The following is a 23,761-nucleotide window of genomic DNA, read 5'->3' as shown; positions in this document are numbered from 1 at the left end:
CTCCTGAGGGGTCCCAGACTGCGAGAGGGCACAGGCGAGGCTGAGTGACCCCCACTTCCCCCCGAGTGCACAAATTTTTGTGTACCGGGCCTCTAGTTTATAATAAAAGCAGTAGTTTAACAATTCCAAATTCCACTTCTACTCTAATTTTCCTGTCACTGGTTAACAGAGGATGTGTGTCCCATTTTACTACATGAAGCTAGCACTACTTAATGCTGACAGCATGACTACTGACCAGTGCGTAACTCAAATACTGGGCAAAGAAGTCCTGGCTCGACATATCCATGGGATATGGTCCATAAGAACAAGTGAGGTTCCCCCCTCATTTTGACAACATACAAAGAATCCTTCATGTTTTGAGCAGGTCAGCTGCACAAATGACTAAGTATGTGGCTTTCACATTCTTAGCATCCCACAAACTTCAAACTCATTTTCAAAACTATGCTTGATTCAATGGAAGCCTTCAGCTCAACTTGCCAATCTGTCCTGTGAATAATGCAGTTACACAATGGTACTGGTTGTCATATTGTATATATTAGCCCTTGCCACTTACTGTTGGCTTTAAGCACTAAGAACAGCCTATGTTTGCTGCCACAGGAAACAGAACAATCTATGTATATAAAAGCCTAAGCGACTGTCCAACTGGTAGCTATGACACACAATGACCACCATGGGGCAGATGCTCCAACCGGTAGCCATGACGCTCTCTGATCACCAGGGGGCAGATGGTCAACGCAGGAGCTGCAGAGCTGCGGTGAATTGGCAGCTGTGGTTCTTGGGTGACACACTCGGAACCAGAGCGGAAGGAGTCCTCACAATCCGGGACCCCTTGGGGGATGTCAGAGAGCCGGTTTTGGCTCGATCCCCGCAGGCCAGGCGAGGGACTCCAATGGTGCACAAATCCGTGCACCGGGCCTCTAACTAAGGTATAAAACACTAATAATGCGTCAAAATATTCTGTCAAAAAAGAGGGGAAAGGGAATGTGACTTTAATTTAAAAAAAATACAAAAGTATAAATGGCAACCAAACATTTAATTTAGGGGGCGGGGGGGGGAATGCTATAAAATTTTAAGAGATCTCTTACCAGCCTCTTACAACTCTTATCAGTACCCCATTTGGAAAGGTCCATGATGTAGCATCGAGAATACTACAGTAGACCTCTTGTTTATAATTACTTCCGTGGAGATCATAGATAACCATCTGCAACATATAGAAAACAGGCACAATAAGTAACTTTAAAAATGCATTTAAAATGGTAAAAAGTCCTAGAATCTAGAAAATATCCTGAGTATATAAAGTAGACATGACTTTAGATGTTAAATCCTTAAGTAAAATAATCCTTTTCTAAGTCGGCTCAAAGTCTTTCCTTGAAACTCCTTAAGCCTAATAGTAACTGTATTTTTCATATTATATATGAGTCTATGTAAGAATCTCATGCTGCCCAGCTGGCATGGCTCAGTGGTTGAGCATTGACCTATGAACTGGTCAAGGCATAAGCCCGGGTTGCTGGCTTGATCCCCAGTGTGGGGCGTGCAGGAGGCAGCTGATCAATGATTCTCTCTCATCACCGATGTTTCTCTCTCTCCCTCCCACTCACTTCCTCTCTAAAATCAATAAAAAATAAAAAAATAAAAAGAAAGAAAAAAACTTATGCTTACCTTTCCAGGTCTTGGGTTACACCTCAGAGATTGTATGTCAACATTCTGAAATAATAAACGTGGAAGAAGTAAGCCTTGAGAAACATCAGTGGAAAGATACATCGTTCACTTTCTCAGCCATGACAAATCAAATTTCTCACATTTACTCGGTGACATAATGTGCGAGGTGTACCTCTAGGTGTTACAAAGAAGTAAAGGTAAAAACAGAGGAAAATGTGTTGTCTCCGCCCTCAGGAAGCTTATGGCTTGGAAGGGAGAAATAGTTGACTGCACTCTCATGACTCTTCTAAGGGGTGGGGGGCTAAGTTAAACCCACAGGTAAAATACCAGGTTGTGAAAGAAAATGCCAGGTTATGAAAGTTAAGGCAAATGGCACCAGCGTGGAGTGGGGTGAAGGAGAAGATTTGGAAGAGGCTTGTCTGAGGAAGTGGGATGGAGAAGACCTGGAAAAACAGAATTTCAATAAGTGAAAAAATATGGCCGTAGAAAAAAAGTCCAGGAAGAGAACCCGAGAAGAAGGATGTTGGCAGGAAACACAGGGTGTGAACCAGAGCATGAGGCAAGGCTGTACAATAGAACTTGGGGGCCTTGTAATAGAGAGTGAGGAGGTTCCACTTGATTTGGTAGCCAACAGGGAGGCATTAAAAAAACACTTATTTAAATCATTTTTTAAAAATGACTTTGCCTTGCAAACTGTTGGTTGGTATTCAAGTATTACTATTTGCTCCTAAGGCTATTCCATGTAAAGGTACAGGCTCTGGAACCTAGAAAAAGTTTCATAGTCTTGAGAATGCCAGAGAGGAAAGTCCCATGTTCAATGAATATTCTACATTAGCCATTTAAATATTTCCAAGTCAAAGAAAAGTGTAACTGAATTTCAAAAAATTTTCCAACTATAATGCTATCAGCTCTTTTTCTTGGAATTAGGCTGTTCATTGCCCTGCTTTGAATGAACAACAACATGAGCAACTAAAGTAAGAGGAGGCTGTTAAGCAAACAGTTAAAATATTTTTAAGTATTTAAAATATTTCCAACTACTATGAAATATTTTCATGAGATACATAAGCTCAACAAAATGTATCAATTTTTAAAAATATATATTTTTATTGATTTCAGAGAGGAAGGGAATGGGGGAGAGAGCTAGAAACATCAATGATGAGAGAGAATCATTGATCGGCTGCCTCTTGCACACCCCACACTGGAATGGAGCCCAAACCTGACTGGGAATGGAACTATGACCTCCTGTGGCTTAATCACTGAGCCACACTGGCTGGGCAAAAGTATCAATTTTTCCTCACATATAGTCAGAGAAATTCAGAATCTTGTAACTTAATTTAGTTTAAAAACCAATGATAGTACTGACTGGTGTGGCTCAGTTGGATAGAACGTCGTCCCATGCACCAAAGGGTCATGTGTCTGATTCCTAGTCAGGGCACATACTTTGGTTGTGGGTTCAATCCCTGGTCGGGGTGCAGGTTGGAGGTAGCCTATCGATGTTCCTCTCTCACACTGATGTTTCTCTTCTCTCTCCCCTCTCCTTTTTCCTCCCCCTTTCTCTCTCTCTAAAAAAATCAATAATTAAATAAAACCACACATATCCTCTAGTGAGGATTTAAAAAACAACAACAACTGCCCTTGCTGGTGGGGGCACATGCCCGGATTGTGGGTTTGATCCCCCATAGGGGGCATGTAGGAGGCAGCCTATCAATGTTCCACTTTCACATAGATGTTTCTCTCTCCCTCACTTCCTCTCTCTCTAAAAATCAATTAAAAATTAAAAACAAAACTAAATATAGCAAAGAACTGGAAAATAACTTGCTTCTCTGTCTTTAAATTTTGAGCTAAATTTTTTCTCTCAATGCAACAACTTAGCTAAAAACACATAACTTATGCTACCGTTCAACCAAAGAATAAATTAACCTCTGATAATTTTAAAAACAATCTTTACACATCAAAACACTGATTTTTCTTAAATTTCTAGGTCGTTTAATGACCCAAGCACTACTTCACTTAAGCACTAGTTAATAATCAAAATGACTTACCTCCATGAATGGGCTTAATCTGCCTGAGTTGTCTTGAGCACGGAAATATTTTGAAGCTGGTTCCTGCAAAGTCCCACCAAATCGGGCTCCTTTTTCTGAGGAGTGGGTTTTGGAAGTCTGCAAATACTGATGATAAGCACTCTTTACAGAAGAATGTAGTTTAGAGGTAAGGTCAGACTTTTGTAGAAATGGGGCCTTTTCTGGCCACAGCCCAATTTGCAGATTGGGGGTTGTAGGTTCCTTTGCCTTCACAGATGAATTCTTAGAAATTCCAGTCCTTTCCTGGTCATCATCAGAGTCAAACGTGATGGAAGGATCTGACCACTTGAAGGCAACAGATTCCCTCCTGCTAGCTCTGACACTTCCCTTATGCAATGACTCTTCTTCCTCTTCCTCTAACTCCTGCCTCTCCTCTTCATCAAAATTCATCTTTAAGCGCTCTGACACTGACTGGAGAAGGGATAAGACAGAAGAGGGCTGGTTGGCATTATCCCTAGATTTTGTGGAGCCATGATGACCAGGTGAGACCTCGTGGGATAGAATGTCCTCCTGAGAGCTGTCATCCTCATAGATGGGAGACAAAGCTAAGGGATAAATTTTGTACCTTTTGGCTTCCACTGATAAGAACATTTCTGAGCTATCACTATCAATGTTCTCACCTAATTTAGTACCTCTTTCAAAATGATGGACCAGGTCAGTTCTACTCTCGGATCTTTCACATGTGACAACAGGTATGCTGCCAGGGGGTGCATCAGGAAACGAGGGACAGGTTCTCCTCACTTCAGCAGTTTTTGGAGCACACTTGTCTTCACCTTGAAGGGGTTCTTCATACAATATAGTGAAGGAAGGGTTTTCCTGTTCAGCCTGAGAAATGAAGGCTAAGTTAGAGTCTTCTTTTTTATCGCAACCATCTCCTAGATTTCTTGTTTTGTTATCTACTGCAGTAACAGCTGTTATTCTGTCTAGCCTTTCTATAGTATCCGCAGGTTGAAAATCTGGCATTGCTAAGGCAGGGTAGCCTTCAAAGTCCTTACTTAACGTAGGCGGTTCATATCCCCGGAAATAGGAAGCAAGTCGGTTGTCACGCACTATCAAGCCTTCCTTAACTTCAGCGGGCTCTTCCTCCATTTCTCCAATACTCTCTTCAACATAATCTGGGGGTGCTTTTTCAGGTTCAGATATGGGAGGCATGGCCTCTGCTTGTGTAACGGGCAATTCCTGACCTGTCCCATATGTTTTTCCTACATCTACCACTGCAGGTAACACTTGGTGTTTCCTGACAGTCCCATCAGAATCTTCTGGGGCTGTTCTCTCCATCTCTATCATAGAGGGCATGGACACAATCGTTCTAACTGTCTCTTTAGCATCCCTCTTGCATGCTCTTCCCATTTCTGGAGAGGCAGGGGCTGCCTTTTTGGGTATTTTTTTCACTTCCAATGCAAAAGGCACCTTTTCAGTTTTCCTAGTAACTCCTTCAGCATCCATTTGGTAACTGTTTTCCATTCCCAACACAGGCCTTTCGGTCTTCTCGGCAACCCCCTCGGAATCTTCATGGTAGATGTTTACCACTTCAAACACAATGGGCGTCACCTCAGTTTTGTCCATATCTCCCTCAGCATCCTTTTGGTAAATATCTTCTATTTCTGATGCAGAAGGCATCACTTCCGACTTTTCAGTAAGCCCCTCAGCATCTTTTTGGTAGATATTTTCTATTTCTGACACAACTGATGTCACCCCGGTCTTGCCAACATCACCTTCAGCATGCTTTTGGCAAATATTTTCCATTCCCAGTTTAACAGACATCACTTCGGTCTTTCCAGTAATTCCCTCGGCATCTTTTTGACAGATATTTTTTACTCCTGACATAACAGGCATCACGTCAGTTTTGCCAACATCACTTTCAGTATCTCCCATCTTACATGCCTTTTCCATTCCTAAAAGGGCAGGTATTCCCTCAGTTTTTTCATGATACCCCTCAGCATCCATTTGGTGTACTTCTTGCATTTTAAAACTGTCAGCCGTGGGCTCAGTTTCTGTCTCATTCAATTCATCATCCCTTTTATGTGTTCCTCCCATTTCTGACATAAGGGGGACTGCCTCATTTTTCATAACACTATACTCAGCATTCTTTTGGTTTGTTTTTCCTATTTCTAACATGGAAGGGATAAGCTCAGTGTTTCCTATATTTCCTTCAGCATCCTTTTTGTGCACTTGCCCTACTGCTGACATTGCAAGGGGTATGCTCTTATTACTGTGTGCTGGCAAGCCTTTCTCAGGCATACACACAAGACTATCAGACAAGCTGCTTCTGGATGTCCCAGGTAAACGGATGTCATCATTTGCGCACGGAGGCCATTGGACATTTAATACAAGAGTTCCAGTATCCTCTGTCCCAGTTTTTTGATTATTCACACATTCTATTTCCATTTTCTCTTTAGAGTCCTCTTTGAGAAGTACATGTGTTTCTACCCTATCATCTGACCCTTTATGGGGCAAGTCTTCAGCTAGTAAAACAGTATCTGATTCCTGCAAGTTTATACCATCAGACTGTCCAGCTCCGTTTCCTTTCTTTGACTCTGTGTTACTTACAGAGAAGAATCTACCTAATACTTTATTTTCACTAATTTCACATGTGCTTTGATTCACTACTTGTTTTGATACCACCAACTCCCTTACAGGAGGCTTAACACTATCACTGTTCAGAATTGTTGGAGTATTAGCCTGAAGTTCAGAATCCCAGGTAGTCTCGGTATCTTCAAAAGCATCCTTTGTTATATGTTCTCGGACTGAATTAATAATCTCATTGACTAATTCCCTAGCTTGATCTTCTAACAAACAAGATACATTCATTTGATCAGAATCAAAAAGGAGGCTCTCCTCACCAGGTGTAGGCGAAACACAGGCCTTTTCTTCCCCTGGGACTCCTGCCATGTTCCCCAAGTCCTGCTCTTCCAAATGCGCTGTCAGTTGGCTCCCCGGCAGTGGCGCCTTCACTGGGTTCTCCTCAGGCGTGCCTTCTGGCAGGGCGCCAGGATCCATGATGCCGTCTTTGGCCAGATGCTCCTGGTAGGTATCAACTGTGTATTTGGATTTCAGGTCTTCCCTAACAGAATCAAAGATCTCACCGATCAACGTGTCAGCCTTTTTCAGCAAACCGCTTCTGAGGGCCCCGAGCTGGTGCTCAGCAGAGGCTTCAGAACACTGCTGGCGGGAGCTGTTAACTGACGCCGGGGCCCCAGCAACTGCTCCCGCCTCTGCTTCCATGGGCCTGTCAAACGGGGCAGCAGTTGGGAAATCCAGAGATACCGTCCCAGTACGGTTACCCAAATGTCCCTGAAAGGAGGTCACTTCAGCCCCTGTTGGTACAGGTGCTTCCAATTCCAAATAAGAGCTATCAGGGTACAGTCGGTTAGTTAAGGCACCTTCATGTGTGGTATCTATAGCAACTTCTGCAGAACCAAAATTATCCAGGGGATTATGTGAACTTGTGACCATGCTGACTCCTTCGGCCTTACTAGAGGAAGGCATGCGGTCAAGCCCACCTTTCTTTCCCCGAGACGAGGCTTCCTTTTCAGATCTGAGCACAGAAGGAACACTGAGAACGCTTGCATCTTCAGGTGCAAAAGTGTTTTTTTCCAAAGTGATGTCAGAACCCAGAAAAGGTGAATTTACTTTTGTGCTGTCAGTTTCTTGGCATTTGGGGCAAGTATTAGTTAGGCTGAGTTCTGCTGTTTCTGAGAAACCTGAAATCTTTTCAGTCCCACAAATATCTGAAGGTTCATAACTCACATAAGTGTTGGCTTTTTCATCATGAATGGGAGGTAAAATCCCAGGTGTATTACTTCTGAGAGAAGCAGAAGCAGAAGCCAACACTTCTACCTCTGTTTCTTTTACACCTTGATATCTGGAGACAGAAGGAGAAACCTCCGCTTGGCAATTCTCTTTAAGTCCATCATCTGAATATTTTTCTTTAAGCTCATTATGATCCACCAATTGACAACTTTTGTCCTGTTCAGCCTCTGGAGAGGTTAACTCTGATAAGATAGGCGTTGCTGGCACATCTGTCATTTCAAATGGAGAAGAAATTTTATCCTGAGAAATGTCTCCAGGGTCTGTGTGGGAAACAGGTATCTCGGAGAGGGCTATAGTTTTTCCTCTTCCAGAATGTGACTCCACAGGAACACTATTCTGACCATTGACTTCAGCTTTTGAGAAAACTTTAGCAACGTTACTAGTTTTGGTGTCCAAGGAAAGAGAACCAGACTTCTCCATAGTGCTTTTGCTTGCTCCGCTGTTTGAGCGCATTAACTCTGCTTTAAGAGGGTCCTGAGAGGAAATGGAACTGTGACGCTCAAAGAGGCTTTCATCCTCCAATCTCGAGTCCACCCCCCTCAGGTGGGTGTCACTGGTTTCAGGGTCTAGTGGAACCTGGCACTTTTCACTATTAGGACGAACATCCTTGGATTCAAGAATCACAGATGTGTGCTCAGGGTGAAGGCAAGCTGGAGGACTCTTCCCGTCTGCAGTGTCAATGTGATTCGCCACATTTTCTTCTCGACACCCTCCAGGCTCACTGGAAACACCAACAATGTTGACATTCCCTGTTTCAATGAGCACAGAAGACCCCTCATTCTTCAAAACAGGTACATCCAACCCGCTCAGCATACTAATTCCAGGAACAATGGGGGGAGATGAAGCACTGGAATTTGATTTTTCACAGTCAAGGGGAAGAGTGGTTCTGGTATCAAGTGATACTTGAGCGTGCTGAGGACTCTCAGAATCGGGAAGAGAGTCTGAAATGTGATTTCTATGGAGTCTGAAGGACAGTTCAGGGGTTATTTTGTTTTCTAGGCAGGGTACACCTGGTGACTCACTGATGCATGTTACAGCAGCAGCAGGGTCCTTTTGATTGATTCTAAGACCATGAGGCATTTTGCCATGTGGCCCCAAATCAAGGTTTTTGGGTTCTGCTATAGACAACTGGTCAGTATCTTTGGGTAATGACTCAATTCCATCTTCTGCATTGTTTACGTGACTTGAAGCTGTGGGTTCACCCACTGAGATAGTTTCTGTTTCTTGCCTGATTTCTGTAACAGCTGAATTTTTCTGTGCATCTCGGGCAGACAACCTGTTTCCTTAGAGCAGCAGTGTGACTGGCAGCCTGCTCTGATGAGTTACCTACAGTTGGCGTGTCAGAACACCCACTCTCTGGAGACGGCAGGTCTTCATGCCTGATGGATTTATCTGGGCACGGAACATCTGTGCTTTCCTGGTGGGTACTGTCACTTCCATCAGATTTACTGCAAGACAAGTCAGCAAGAGCAGGGTGCTCAGGCTCGACATGCTCTTCCCTTTGCACCAGGCTCCCAGCACTCCCGATGGAGCTGTTTTCTTCTGTTGCAGTCTCTGGAGGAGTTCTCCTCTGAAAGCCTGGACGGCCGGGGACTGTGCCGCTGCAACTTCCTGTAAACAATGCGGAACACACTAGATTTCCATCCGTCTGAGAAACTAGCACACGACTTAAATGCTGCTGTGAGTCAGATTCTCCAACAGCAAAGCTGGAGTTAGTCACAGAAGAAGGGGATGGCCTACTTCCCTCAGGTCCCCCAGGGCCGTTTTTATTTAAAACATCCTTAGAAGAAGCAATCTTCAGCACGTCTGGGTTGTTTCTCAGATGGCTTTCTGTGTGGAGGCTTCCTCTGCTACAATCAGAGTCTTCTAATCGCTCTCCATGCGTATGTCCTTTCATAGCTATGTCTGTACTAGATGATGACAAAGATGACCGCCTCCCAGCCTCAATCTCATTTCCAGGGCCAGTATGTGTGCTCGTACTAGAGTCAGAACTTCCATTTTCTCTGTCCAAGGGATTCACAGTTTCGAACACAGTCTGTTGCTTCAAAAATTTCCTAATTTGTCTGGGGCCTCGATACGTTGCATATGTTACTGAAGGCCTCTCCGGTTTACCATCTGCTTGTCTGTGAATAAACAAAACAAAACACAAACAGCACGAGAGTATCAGAAACTATAATTAGAACACCTTAAGAGTAATCCCAGGAACTCCGGTGAAGTGTATCTCATAATAGGGAAGGCTTTTCACCTATCTATGTAGAGAAAAGCTATAAAACCAGCAGTTTGTTTTTTCAAATTACAGCAAAGCTTTGACAATAGAAATTCTCATTGTGGATATAAATCTTTTGAAAGTATAAAAATTAAAGAACTTTTTAAAGCATTTCAACCCAACAAAGAAACAGCTTCCTATATAAATGACATTGGAAGCATGAGTTAGTGTATAGAAAAGAATCTAAAAATTGTTACTCAACAGGTATATTTAAAGGCCATATGGATATTAAAAAGGAAATTTGCACAGTCAACTATACATACAATTACAAAGCTGTTTATTATTTTTAATTACATAAAGATAAAATCATTTACAATGCCTTTTGATGAGGATTTCTTTCAAATATACTTTAAAATATAGGTAATAACTTGTTTAAATTCTGTATTAATTGTGATTCACAGTGATAAAAAATATGTTTATGCGATAGCAATAGCATTATGCAGCACAGGCTATTTTATTAACTTGTCTAAATTAAATTATTAACCCTTTTTAATACACCTGATTATTAAAAAAACTATAAAAAAATTAGGGGCATTTTTATATGAGAAAGACAATGTAAAACCTTCAGTTAATTATTCTTTCTTAAAATAAATTAAAAATTTTATGTATGTAAAACTGAAGTCTCATAGGAATTTCAAAAGCATAGGCTCTTAATGTTAAATAATATTTTATATCTGAAATACTCTTATTTCAATAAAAATTAAATATATCCTTGCTTGCAATAAATTCATATCACAGAACCAAAGAGACAACTTTAATACTTAAAATGCAGATACTCAAATGATTAAAAAATAGCTTCTCCAGATATATTATTTACATAATACCTAAAATTGGTTATAAGCAGTCCTTACCCATACTGTCAAAATAAACTATTAACCAAAATGGTATTCAACTTTTATAATTCCTAAACAAATTTAAAATATTCAACAGGGAGGTACTAAAACTATAATTCCAAATCTGATTTCTAAGGCTGGGCTGGAAGAAGTTTGTTATCGCAGTCAAACTGGATGTCCAGTGGTCTTTTCCTTTCCTCTGAAGAATCACTTTTCCTAGCTCTGTGAAAAGGAGAGGTCCCAATGCTGCAATAGCTGTGGCGAATGGTGGAAATTTTTGGTACACCCCAGTGATCGTAGGTCCCGTAGCCAGTGTTTGCCCTTGAGGACTTGGAAACTTCTTACACAGTCTCCATCAGCTGTTCCTATTGTTATTAATTTCTATTATTAATTGTTATTAACTGTATGATTTGGGGGATGTTACATATTTTTCTGAGCCTTGTTTCCTTATTTTAAAAAAGAAATATACATTAAAACAAAGCAACAACAGCCAGGCCAGTGTGGCTTAGTGGCTGAGCATAGACCCAAGAACCAAAAGGTCACAGGTTTGATTTCTGGTCAGGGCACAGGCCTGGGTTGTTCCTATCTCTCTATCACTTTTCCTTCCTCTCTCTTTCTAAAAAATAAAGATAAAAATAAATCAACAAAACAAAACAATAACAAAAAGAATTGCCTTTCTGGCCAAGGTGGTTCTGGTGAATTGCCTTAAACAAGTAATCTGTTAACAAGGAAGCCTTTACCAACAAGAATTAAGAGGCACAGTATCCTCTTCCATTCTCTACTGTTCAGTACCAAAGAAGTAAACCTGGCTGTCGAGACGAAAATTCTGAAATGTTCCAAATTACAATTACAGAGCCGTGAAAGAGAGAAGAGTTAGCCTGTTAATAGCTGTGGACCAGTTCTGACAAAAGACTGCTCTTTCTGTACATCTGATGGAACTTCGGATTAAATTCCAGGTGGCTATTTCACAGATAATTTTAGTCAGCACCATCGATCCCCAGGAGCCTCCACTTCTTGCCTAAACGGGGGCTTGCCAGGCTGATGCCCACCACCAAGCCACAGGAGTGGGCTGCGCCCATCCCAGAGCTGCCTGCGGCACCTCCTCCCACCCCTTTCCTACAGCTAATGTACATTCTTTCAGATGGCGTGCATCTTTCTTCCCACTTCCCCGTGTTCGATGTGTAAAAGTGCTTACCAAGGACACATCCATCGGAGATGATGGATGTGTCCTTCCTACCTAGCCATGCTGCTGGTGCTTTAGGCTCCATGCCCCAAGACAGGTATTCTATTTTTTGCTAGCAATGGTCTAATAAACTGTTCTTCAAAAAAGACTTTCAACCATGGAAATTAATTTTTTGCTGGTTTGTTTAATGACCTATTAATCAAAACCAAAGAAGAAAAAGCACAAAGTTTCCATTCTACCCAATTCCCATAGAACAGGCTCAAAATCCCCACCACCTTTTAAATCACTTTGGAACCAAAATCACTTGGAGAGGTAGCCCACTGCTGGGTCTCACTCCCAGATGTGCTGAGTCAGTGGGCCTGGGTCAGATAATCTGCATTTCTAATGCTTCCCAGGAGCTGCTGCTGCTGATCTGGGGCCACATCCACAATAGCACTGCTTCAGACAATTCTTCATGAACAACGGACCCAATTCAACTTTTGTTGTTGTTGTTGCTATTGGACATTTGTTTCTAATTATACATTCTTATAAATAACGTTTCAGTAAACACATTTATTACTGGAGATAATCTACACGCTTTTTAAGGTTCTTGTTTTTTTCTGACATTTTTCATATATAATTTTCTTATTTGCCAATTTAATGTATCACTGGTATGATACTGCTTGGCATAACCGAGTTTGAAAATTGTAAGTAATCCACTTTACTGATCTTTCATTTCCTGCTTTCCATTGCTATCATGCTTTGAACATTGTTTCTCCCCAAGATGAAATTCACATTTAGCTACTTTTAGTTTTGTATGTTTTTAGCATGTTACTCCATTTTTATTGATTTTAACATAAAAATGAGACCACAAAGAACTAAACAGTCCTAAGTTATCACTTACTTCTGTATATAGAATTATTGATGAGCTCCTCAAATAATAAAAATAATTCTCAGGTAGAGGTTAAATTAAAGTAAATAAAACAGATCTCTCTCTCTCTCCCTCTATCTTCCTCTCTGAAATCAATAAAAATATATTAAAAAATAAAACAGATCCTTCTTAGGGTTTTTTTGGGTTGTTAATCCTCACCCGAGGGCATTTTCCCATTGATTTTTATTTTTTTTATTTATTTTTTAAAAAAAATATATTTTATTGATTTTGTACAGAGAAGAAGGGAGAGGTATAGAGAGTTAGAAACATCGATGAGAGAGATCGATCAGCTGCCTCCTGCATGCCCCCTACAGGGGACTGAGCCTGCAACTTGGGCAGCCCTTGACCAGAATCAAACCCGCAACCCTTCAGTCTGCAGGCTGATGCTCTATCCACTGAGCCAAACCAGTTCAGCCCATTGATTTTTAGAGAGAGTGAAAGGAGGTGGGTGGGGGGAAGAGAAACACTGATGGCAGAAACACATTGATTGGTTGCCTCCCACACATGCTCTGACTGGGGCCAGTGATGGAGCCTGCAACTGAGGAACGTGACCTTGACCAAAACTGAATTGGAGTCTCTTCAGTCCACAGGCTGATGCTCTATTCACTAAGCCAAACTGGCCAGGTCTTTTTATTAGTTTTAAAATATATATATATGTAATTTTATTGATTTCAGAAGGGAAGGGAGAGAGAAAAAGAGATAGAAACACCCATGATGAGAGAGAATCATTAATCAGCTGCCTCCTGCATGCCCCCTACAGGGGACTGAGCCTGCAACCCAGGCAGCCCTTGACCAGAATCAAACCCGCAACCCTTCAGTCTGCAGGCTGATGCTCTATCCACTGAGCCAAACTGGCTAGGACTCCTTATTAGTTTTGAATGAATATTTTTGCTACACAAAATATCTAATGGACTCAACATTGTTATAAATATTTTGGGGGGTAGAAAATATTCCTTCTATTGCAAATAGAAGCAGCTACTATAGAAAGCAATATGGAAGTTCCTAAAAAAATTAAAAATAGAACTACCATATGACCTAGCTATCCCACTTCTGAGTACTTATCCAAAGGAATCCAAAACACTAATGTGAAAAGATATATGCATCCCTATGTTCATGGCATCATTATTTACAACAGCCAACATATGGAAGCAACCTAAGTGACCACTGATAGACAACTGGGTAAGGAAGTGGTACATATATACAATGGAATTTTTTTTTTAAAATTTTTTTTAGAGAGAGGAAGGGAGAGGGAGAGAAAGAAAAACATCGATTGGTTGCCTCCCAAACATGCCCTGACAGGGGATCAAATACATAACCTGGGTAAGTGTCCTGATAGGGGATTGAACCCTCCACCTTTTGGTTTACAGAACAATACCCCAACCAACTGAGCCACACTGGCCAGGCATATATAATGGAATACTACTCTTCCATAAAAAAAAAATGAAATCTTACCATTTGCAGCAACATGAATAGATCTACAGGGTATTATGCTAAGTGAAGCAAATCAGAGAAAGACAAATACCATATGATCTCACTTATATGTGGAATCCAAAAAACAAAATAAAGAAAACAGAAACACTCACAGATACAGAATAAACTGATGATTGCCAGATGGGTGGGGGATTGGGAGGGAAGGGCAAGATAAAGGAATTAAGAAGTACAAATTGGTAGTTACAAAATAGTTCCAGGGATGTAAAGTACAGTATAGGGAATATAGTCAGTATTATTGTAATAATTATGTATGGTGTCAGGTGGGTACTAGACTTATTGGGGGGTATCACTTCATCTATAATAAAAGCATAATATGCTAATTAGACCGGACATCCTTGTGGGCAACCTTCCAAATGAAGCCGGGGCTGCGAGGGAAGCCTGGGTCCCAGTGCCTGCTGGTGGCCGAAGGGAAGCCTGGGTTCCAGGTGCCGGAGGGAAGCCGGTACTGGCAGCCAGGGAAGGAAAGTCGACTCTTTCACAAATTTCGTGCATCAGACCTCTAGGAAATGATATATATGTCTAACCACCATGCTGTATACCTGAAACTAATATAATATTGGATATCAACTGTAATTAAAAAATAAAGAAAATATTCCTTCTAGCTCATCTGTACCAGGAAAAACAAATTAGTGACTTTGTTAATCAAGCAAAGAACATAGGGGTGGCGAAATGCTCCTTGAATCTGTGTGAGATTCCAGTTTCTCGGAGTTGTGGAAAAGGTTCATAAGGTTAGTTTTAGGGATAGGGCCCATTCAATTTCTTCTCTGAACCCCTAAAATTATACTCCACAAAGAAAAGATACTGACAGAATATGAATACAAACCTTAGGACCATATTTGTTCCCCAAAGAAGACACTGAACACAGGGCCTGCTCTAATACAGGAAAAATTCAGACAACAGAAAACACTCATATTCAAGAAATCTTACATTAGAAGTAAACCTTGTATGATAACAAAGTTAGCACCTACCTAAAAGGTATTAGTATCATCCCCTAAAATAGCTCAAAAGGCCCTAGATTACATGTATAGTCCACAGAATCACAGAACTTTTTTTACCTACTACTAGGAACATTACAGGATACTTTTTCCAATCTCTTTAAATGAAAGTAGAGCTGCCCTGACTGGTTTGGCTCAGTGGATAGAGCGTCGGCCTGCGGACCGAAAGGTTCCAGGTTTGATTCCAGTCAAGGGCACGTACCTTGGTTGCGGGCACATCCCCAGTAGGAGGTGTGCAGGAGGCAGCTGATCGATGTTTCTCTCTCATCAATGTTTCTAACTCTCTATCCCTCTACCTTCCTCTCTGTAAAAAATCAATAAAATATATTTAAAATAAAAAGAAAAGAAAAGAAAGTAGAGCTAAGGATCAAAAGCTAGATCCAAAAGCTTAGATTTTGGCTCAAGTAAAACTTAAACTTACTTTATGAAGTCACTGGTTTCCTGTTCGCTGTCTTGTGTGGTATCCAAAGAAAAGGCATCTGAGGGTGCAGCCGAGCTGGACTCCTGCTCTCCTGCCGGCAGGGCCTGGGTTCCCGGGGAGCCCCTGCACATCTCCCTCTCCTCCCTGACCCCTTCCTCCTGCTGCTCCCTGGGACTTCGGAAGTCCTTCTCAGTTCTGTCATGGTCATCTTTCAGAGAGGACTGCTTGGCCTCAGCAAGAGATGCTTTTCCAGAGATATTGAATAAGTTACCAAGAAACTGAAAAAAGCTTTCTTTTGGCTGTCGATCGCTTTCTCCTGTTTTGCCATCTGAAGTAGGACTGGGAAGGTCGTTGGGCTTTTTGGAATCTCCTGGCACTGGAAGAGCGATTGGCTTCTCAGCATGGTTCCTTCTGTGCTCACTTTGGGGAATCTTTGAAAACAAAACAGAATAACAAGCATCATCACTAAAAAGTAACTCAGGCTGACTGATAACCTAGTACAGGATACATTCTGCGTTAGACCCAGGGACGTGTTTATGAATAAGACTGGTGGCTTCTGTTTCCTTGGGAAGTTTACAACCTGCTGAAGAGCACAGTCAGCACAACTCTAACAAAGCTACATAGTCAATGTCATGAAGAGAGAGGTACAGCACACCTGGGGAACCCAGCCCAGATCTGGTGGCAGTGAGGGCAGAGGAGGTAACTCAGGGATGCTTCCCGGAGGAGGTGACCCCTGTAGGAGACCGACAAAGTGACTTTGTGATGCTTGTGCATCTTCTTCCCTCTCCTCTTCCTCCCCTTCTTTGTGTTTAATATGACTGGAGGTCAGGGTACAAAAAGAGAAGCGTGAGGGATTAAGTATGGGGAGATAAGTAAAGGAACAGATTTTGGCAAAATTTATGTGTATTTAAATATAGCCGTTCTTATTACAAAGCTAATGGACACTACTTTCAAACACTTGGTATATTAGACAAATAACACCCAAATAGACCTCATCACTTCAGCATTGCGTTAACCCACAAGCTTCCACATTATGTAAAGGTTTTCCTTAAGAAGAGGAGGAAAGACAGCAACATGGTACATCAATTCAGAGGAAAGCTCTTCATGGTACAACACAAAGTTCTGAAATGCACATTAATGCAAACCATGGACAACACAGGGATTCCTACAGAGTTAAATACTTTCAGAAGTGCATTTTACCTGCCCATAACTAGGTACTAGTAAAACAAACTCATTCATGCATACTCTGTGTCAGGAAAGATTAAACTGCTATATCAAAGAGCAGGCTGGCGTGGCATCGCACACTCTTCCCCAAAGTTCATTAGCTTTAGGCCAGTATACCAAGTCACCCTGCCTTCCAAACATGCTCACATCTACTTGTAAAAGGAATGTGCACCCGACAGTATCTGTCAGATGTTATGCTCGCTGGTGCTTATAAAAGGAAAGCTCAAGTGTGACTCAGAAAAAATCAGGACACCAAAGGCAAAACCACCTTGGGGCACTGCAGGTTCACATGACAAAGTATTGTAAGGAGTTGATCTTCAAGAAGGCAACAGCCTCGTAATCATAATGTTATTTGCTCATCTCATTCCCTGTTTTAATCCAAATTCGAAAATAGTTTAAAGGAGTATTCCACTAACCACTAATAAAACTTAGCCTATGAAAGGCTGAGAAATGTATAGAACCCATTAGACCAGGAAGTTAATTTTGAGCAAACAATATTTTAAGTTTGTTCCCACCCTGGGTGTCAGGATATTTTTGAGTAAATACATAGCATTTTTCCCTGTGTGAGGACCTTAACATACTGTGTGAGTCTCTACATTTAGAATATCACCAGCCTTCTGAGGTCACTATAAGTCTCACCTTTTACTAGTTTCAACCGGAACTTGGTCCCACTGCACTCTATCTCATCCAGCCAACCTTCTGTCATTATGGGAGCCCACACTATAAACTAGCTGTGCCCTCCCTTCACATAAACTGCATAAACAGCCTCTCTGTGTGGCAGGGCAAGATACGCTAGGTCCCTGGTCGGCAAACTGCGGCTCGCGAGCCACATGCGGCTCTTTGGCCCCTTGAGTGTGGCTCTTCCACAAAATACCACATGCGGGTGCGCACATACAGTATGATTGAAACTTCATGGCCCATGCACAGAAGTCGGTATTTTGTGGATGAGCCACACTCAAGGGGCCAAAGAGCAACATGTGGCTCGCGAACCGCAGTTTGCTGAGCCGCAGTTTGCCGACCACTGCGCTAGGTGATATTGGAAAATGCTCATGTGTGTGTAAGATACATATTTTTTGTCCTTTATTCCCTTTAATTCCAACCATAATATTTCCCCCTGAGCCAAATGAACGGACACTATAACAGGAATAGAACCGTGATTTTTTGTTATAATTAGTGTGAATGACTGCTCATGCTGGGTAGCTACTCATTACATCATAAATACAGGGTAGGGCAAAGATAGGCTTACAGTTGTTCATGTGGGAAATAATACAATCCTATATAATAAAGATGTGATATGCAAATAGTCGTGACAACGTGAAGTGTAACGACCGACCATGTAACCACTGGATCATGGATCAGCAGGAGGGTGGGGCAGCGAGCTGCAAGTGGGCAGCGGAGAGCTACAGGAGGGGGCAGGGCAGCAAGCTATGGGGGGTGGTGGTGGAGGGAGCTACAGGAGAGTGGGGCAGTGGGCAGAGAGCTACTGGAGGGCGGTGGCGAGCTACTGGCGCACGGATTCGTGCGCAGGGCTACTAGTAATTAGTAAATAATAGTACAAGAACAATCTGTGTTTTGTGCACTCACAACTGTAAACGTACTTTTGCCCAACCCTATATTCTTAAAAAGCTTTAGAGATTCACAAAGCCTTCTAAAATTGGGGCAATGGTTTTAAAAAGGGAGAATTAAGAGAACAGGAAGAGTACATTTTTTAAATCTCAAGACAAATAATTATTGTCAAAAAGAGTATTTATTTCACTGCCTAAATTATTTTCACTTGGCAATTCCTTTCACAGTATAACAGACTAGTTTCTAAACTGCGATAGAGAAATCACTGGTTTCTCTTTCCCCTAAACTTTTAGCTTCTTTGCTTTTCCAGAATTCCTATATCTTAAGTTTACTAGAGAGGACTTTTTTCCAGTTCCCTAAAATGTCTTAGTTGCTTAGTCTTCCCCTAATGATCTTATGAGAAATTTTTAACAACAACTAAAATCCCCTCAACCAGAAAGTATCTAAATTTAGAAACAAAAACTAGCAGAAAAGAGTACTGTTGTTCCAAGTAAACACAATGCATTATTTATGTAATTAAAAATTTTAAGTCTGATCTGAAACAGCTGCTCGCTGCCCTCGGCTTAGACAACAATGAAGTTCAGCCTGCCACAGCCAGGGCCAGCGTCGCCTGCCAGCAGGGCTGCCTGCCATTGTTCCAAAGAGTGAGTGGAATACAAGCACTTGGGGTTCAAGCAAACACCAGTGGAACACCGGTTCCAATTGTTCTCAACGATGTCGGTAATCTGCAAATAAAATAGAAAGGCTACCGATGAAGGCATATGTATCTTAGGAATTAAAAAATTTTTTCCTTCATATTCCATATATTGTAAAGTAGTGCCTTAGGTCCAAATTCATCTGTTCTCATTGCCTTGTGCCCAAGGCAAGGAAACATAGGAAAACATTAGGTACACTGATTAATAAGACAGCTGCGGCTCACAAGTTTACGGTCTAGTAAGATACACATCATCACATCTTGGTGTGGGACTCACGAGAGGTATGTACACATGGCAGACACAATAGCTGAACTGGGGATGGGGAGAACACACTGCATAAAAGCGTAGCACCTGAGCTTGCTCCTGAAGGCCAAAAGAGCATTCAAGACACAAAGTATAGCATGTACGGTACAAAGGTACAGAAGTGTGAGGTTTGTTTATTATGGCCGGATGTGGCTGGAGAAGATTGGGGCACAGAGGATAGAGACTGAGGCTGATAAGATGACCAATTAAAAGTGACGGCTGAGAGATAACAATCACAGATGATTAAGTTTTCTAAACTGAGCAACTATTTGAGTAGTTAAGCCAAAAAGGAATAAGAGGAATATGAGGGGAGGTGCCTTTGTGTGTGTGTGTGGGGGGGGGAGAGACGGGGAGGGGGGTTGTTTACAAACTATTTAGATGTGAAATGTTGAATTTTTGGTCCCTTGGTGATGTGCAAGTTGAGCTATCTGGTAAGCAGTCAGAACACAGTTTAAGAATGCAATTGGCAATACAGCAGGGTAAAGGGGGACCAACCAAAGAACCTTAGGGAAACAAGATTAAAGGCAGGCACAAAGAAGAGAAGAAATCCGTGAGAGAGACGGAGGAGGCCAAAAGTGGGCCAGGTCATCCCCTCCAGAATACTGGTCTCCAAAGGCATAAGGACAAAGATTATTTCCAAAAGCAAAGAGGAGTACATGCCAAATGCCACCGTGAGGTCAACAAAGTCCTCACTCTCCTGGTCACTGGTCTTTAAAAATGTCAGGTACACTCCCGATTGAGCATTTACTCTTCTCTCTGTTTAGAATGTTCTTCCCCCAGATACCAATGTTTTTCACTCCTCCTCACCTTCTTCAGACCTTTACTTATCTCATTGCAAGTTTCTCCAGCCACCCTGCTTAAAAGAATAAACCCCTCTGCTCTGAAACTGCCCATCTCTGTTCTCTGCTTTATTTTTCTTATTTTTTCTTGCCAGTATCAAATACACATACATATTATTTAATACCTGTGTCTTCCTCTAGTATATAAAAGCCACAAGGGCAAGGAATTTTGTCTGTTTCAGTCATGCACTATCTCTAATACCTTGAAATGTACCTGACAGTAAGAGCCAAAAATGCTCAAATATTTGTTAGATTACTAAGTGAAGGAAAGAAGAGTATAGAGAAGCCCTGGAATGCAGGAGAAATAGTCCTAACAGCTCAGGAATTTGTGAGCACAGCCCCAAACTCCGGGTGGTAAGCAGTAAGTAGCAAGGAAACAGGAACAGCCCACAAATGGAAGGAACACTTTTGAGAGATTTTTTAACCAGAAAAAATGAAAGACATAAGATGACGGTTTAAGATCCAAGACACACAAAAAATGGCTTTTTGTTCCTGTTTTGTGGATCCGTTCTATACCTGTTGGAGGAAGTGACTACTGTGTAAGAAAGAAGGACGACAGGTTCGAGAAAGAAAAGCAGAGGTAATGAGATAGACGACTATAGTCTCTAACACTTTTTTCAGTACTATATATATTTTAATTAAATTTATTGGGGTGACATTGGTTAGTAAAATTATAGGTTTCAAGTGTACATAGAAAACTATGTGATACATAGCCTAAATATTACATTGTGCATCTAATACTTATAATAAAGGGAAAGTATTAGCCTTGAAGAAGAATAGGAACATTTCCTCTTCCAAGTAAAGCAGTAAGAAAGTGGCCAAAGTCAGCAATTCGTAAGCAGAAAAGACAAAGACGATGAGAAAGGTCTGACAGTGGCCCTGGCCTCAAGGTGAGAGAAGGATGACAAGCTAGAGGAGGGACACAGAGGCGGAGCTGGGGCCTAGAGAAGACTTGGAAGAGTGTTTCTCAAAGGCTACCACAGGCTGAAGGCAGGTATGCCAAGCAGCAGGTAGGGTCAATGTAAACTCTGGACAGCAAGAAACTATTCTAGGTGCTTAGATGCAGCAGTAAGAAAATACACCAAAGGCCTGCTTTCACCAAGCCTACATTCCAGTGATGTAAGAACTGATTTGTGGGTCCAACTGGCATCTGTTTGTCACCTCTTCAACTAGCCTCTAGCAGGTGTCAGGTGCTATCCCAACATGGTGACTGGCACAGGGAACAAGAACAAGAAGGTCAAGGGATTAATAGTGTCATCAAAGGAAGAGTACGTTGTGTGGAAAACAGGGAAGGGCCAGGAACTCTTCCTTTACTGTTTCAAGTACCTGGCCTGGTCATCCCTGAAGGTCTGCCTTCAGTGTTCACAGTAAGGATGATCCTTCAGAACACCCTAACCCCAGTTCCTTAGTGCCCTCAACTCAAATGACCTCCACTTCACTGCGCCTCTGCTTGCCCCTTTGGCCAACCCTGGGCTGTCTGTGCCCATAACCACCCCCACCTCTGACCTTCATGTGCAGGCATTCCTATGTCCACAGCCTCTCATCTTCCCAGCTCTCCTACCCACTGTCCAGGTGTACCCATCAGTTCTCCTGCCTCTTCATAGCATCTGTCCTTTCTTACTTTATCCCTTTCAGTTCCTACAAATGTTCTTACCTTTTCTATCCAAACATCTAATTTGAGGCCAATAACCTCAAAGCCTCTTTTATTTGTCCCTTGGTCATCCCCACCCAGAAAAATTCCAGTTTGATCTTTTCCGTATGAGTGAATGAGCCTTGAGAAACCCACAGGAATATGCACAGCTATGCAGATTCAGACTGCCAGCAATTCACAATTTACAGCCCTGCTGGAAGCCAGTCTGCTATCTCCCCCCATTTTCCACAGCAGCTATTTTTAACCTTTCCCACATCCCTTAAGCTACCTCCTCCACTATCCCACTCGCTTGCTCAGCAGAGGGTCCTACCTTCTGTTTCATGGAGACACTCCCTCTAGCTCTGACTCCACCTCCCCCCTACCTGCACCTCAGCTGCAGCATCTGTAAATCCTTCGCGCACCCTCACAATGAAGGGGGGAAGGACTCCTCACCAGGGCACCACTTCATAATCCTTCCCGTCTCCTCAGGAACCTCAGCTCAGCACCTGCCTCTCTGTAAACCCACCTCGCAGCCTTCCCTCTTCTTCACCGCCAACCTACTTAAACAGGAGTTAGCAGCCCCGCCATCTTCTTCCCTTTCCTCCCAATCACTCACTCTTCCAGGCCCGGCATTCTGGCTTCCTCCTCAACGTGCCATGACCATTATCTCTCTCAGAGACAATGCCCCCACTCGATAATTCAATGAAGTTATTTTTCTGTCCTGGTTTTACATGATGTGTTTACAGAATGTGAGACTGATTCTCTTCCTGAAAACTAGCCTTCCTTTGGGTTCTACTCAATACTCTGAGGTTTCCCTTCTTCCTTTTGGAATGAGCTATCTCTTTCAAGTTCGCATTCTTCCAGCCATCCCTCATATGTCGTGCTTCACTGATACCTTCATCATCTCCTCATGAAATCTCCTTTCCCAGATTCGATTAATCAGATGATTCCCAGACCTGTATTCTCAGCTCAGACTGTGTATCTAGCTATCAACCAGACTTCCATATCCACCTGCATGTTTCACTGGAACCTCTAACTCAGTCCATCCCAATGGACCTTGACCATGATATGTCTCCATTCTTCCATTTTCTGTAAACTACAACATTCCCATTTGTTAAATAAGTCAGACAGAACATCAGGACACTGTCCCGTCCCCAGAAGACTGCCAGCAGTGACTTAACTTGTTTCCAATCCCACAGTCTAGCCTCCAGACAAAGGCCAGGGCAATCTTTTAGAATTCAAATTTGACCACCTTAAAGGCCTCCAAGAGCCATCAGGATAAAATCCAAACTCTCTAGCACAGCATTCAAGGTCTTGGTGGATCTAGCGCCTGTGTTCTCCGATTTCATCTCCTGTCACTCGCTATGCCTGCAATGTCCAATGCCAGCATATGCACTCTCATTCATTCCCCCCTTCCCCTGCCCCACCTTCTCTCCTTCCCTCCCTCTCTGACCATAGCATTTTTTTGCACATGTTATTCCTTCTGCTGACACCACTTATCTCTCAACCCCCGTTGACTGGGAAATTCCTACTACAACTCAAGTTTTTTAGGATGGAAAATGCCTATATATGATCTTCCAATGGACACCCCGAAGATCTTTTGTTTTCCCTGCCACCACCACAAGGTGAAGGCAACAATTTCACATGCTTTCATCATGAATAGGAATATTACCTACAATTATTAACAGTTACTAAAATCTGGTATTCATATATAAAAACCAGCTGCTTACTAGAGAATTTCTAGTTTGTTTTCTAAGACATCTGGCTACAACACATTACTTGGCAAATTTGTTCATAACTGAAATTCCACCATCAAGAGTTGAAATTTCCTCAATTTTGAGGAAAGTTTTTA

The 23,761-nt window shown here is 42.2% G+C and overlaps 1 protein-coding gene across 1 annotated transcript in view; it reads right to left on the bottom strand.

Annotated features, from left to right (window-relative positions):
- CRYBG3 (crystallin beta-gamma domain containing 3) overlaps nucleotides 1–23,761 on the bottom strand; it is a 144,695-nt gene that overhangs the window by 85,337 nt on the left and 35,597 nt on the right. The window contains 5 exon segments of the mRNA XM_015571272.1: nucleotides 1,086–1,201; nucleotides 1,660–1,704; nucleotides 3,702–8,838; nucleotides 8,840–9,676; nucleotides 15,653–16,083. Of these exon segments, the coding sequence (XP_015426758.1) occupies nucleotides 1,086–1,201; nucleotides 1,660–1,704; nucleotides 3,702–8,838; nucleotides 8,840–9,676; nucleotides 15,653–16,083 (6,566 nt within the window).

The sequence above is a fragment of the Myotis davidii genome, unplaced genomic scaffold, assembly GCF_000327345.1.
Source record: "Myotis davidii unplaced genomic scaffold, ASM32734v1 scaffold48, whole genome shotgun sequence".
NCBI lineage: Eukaryota > Metazoa > Chordata > Mammalia > Chiroptera > Vespertilionidae > Myotis > Myotis davidii.
This window is presented reverse-complemented; position numbering and strand designations above follow the sequence as displayed.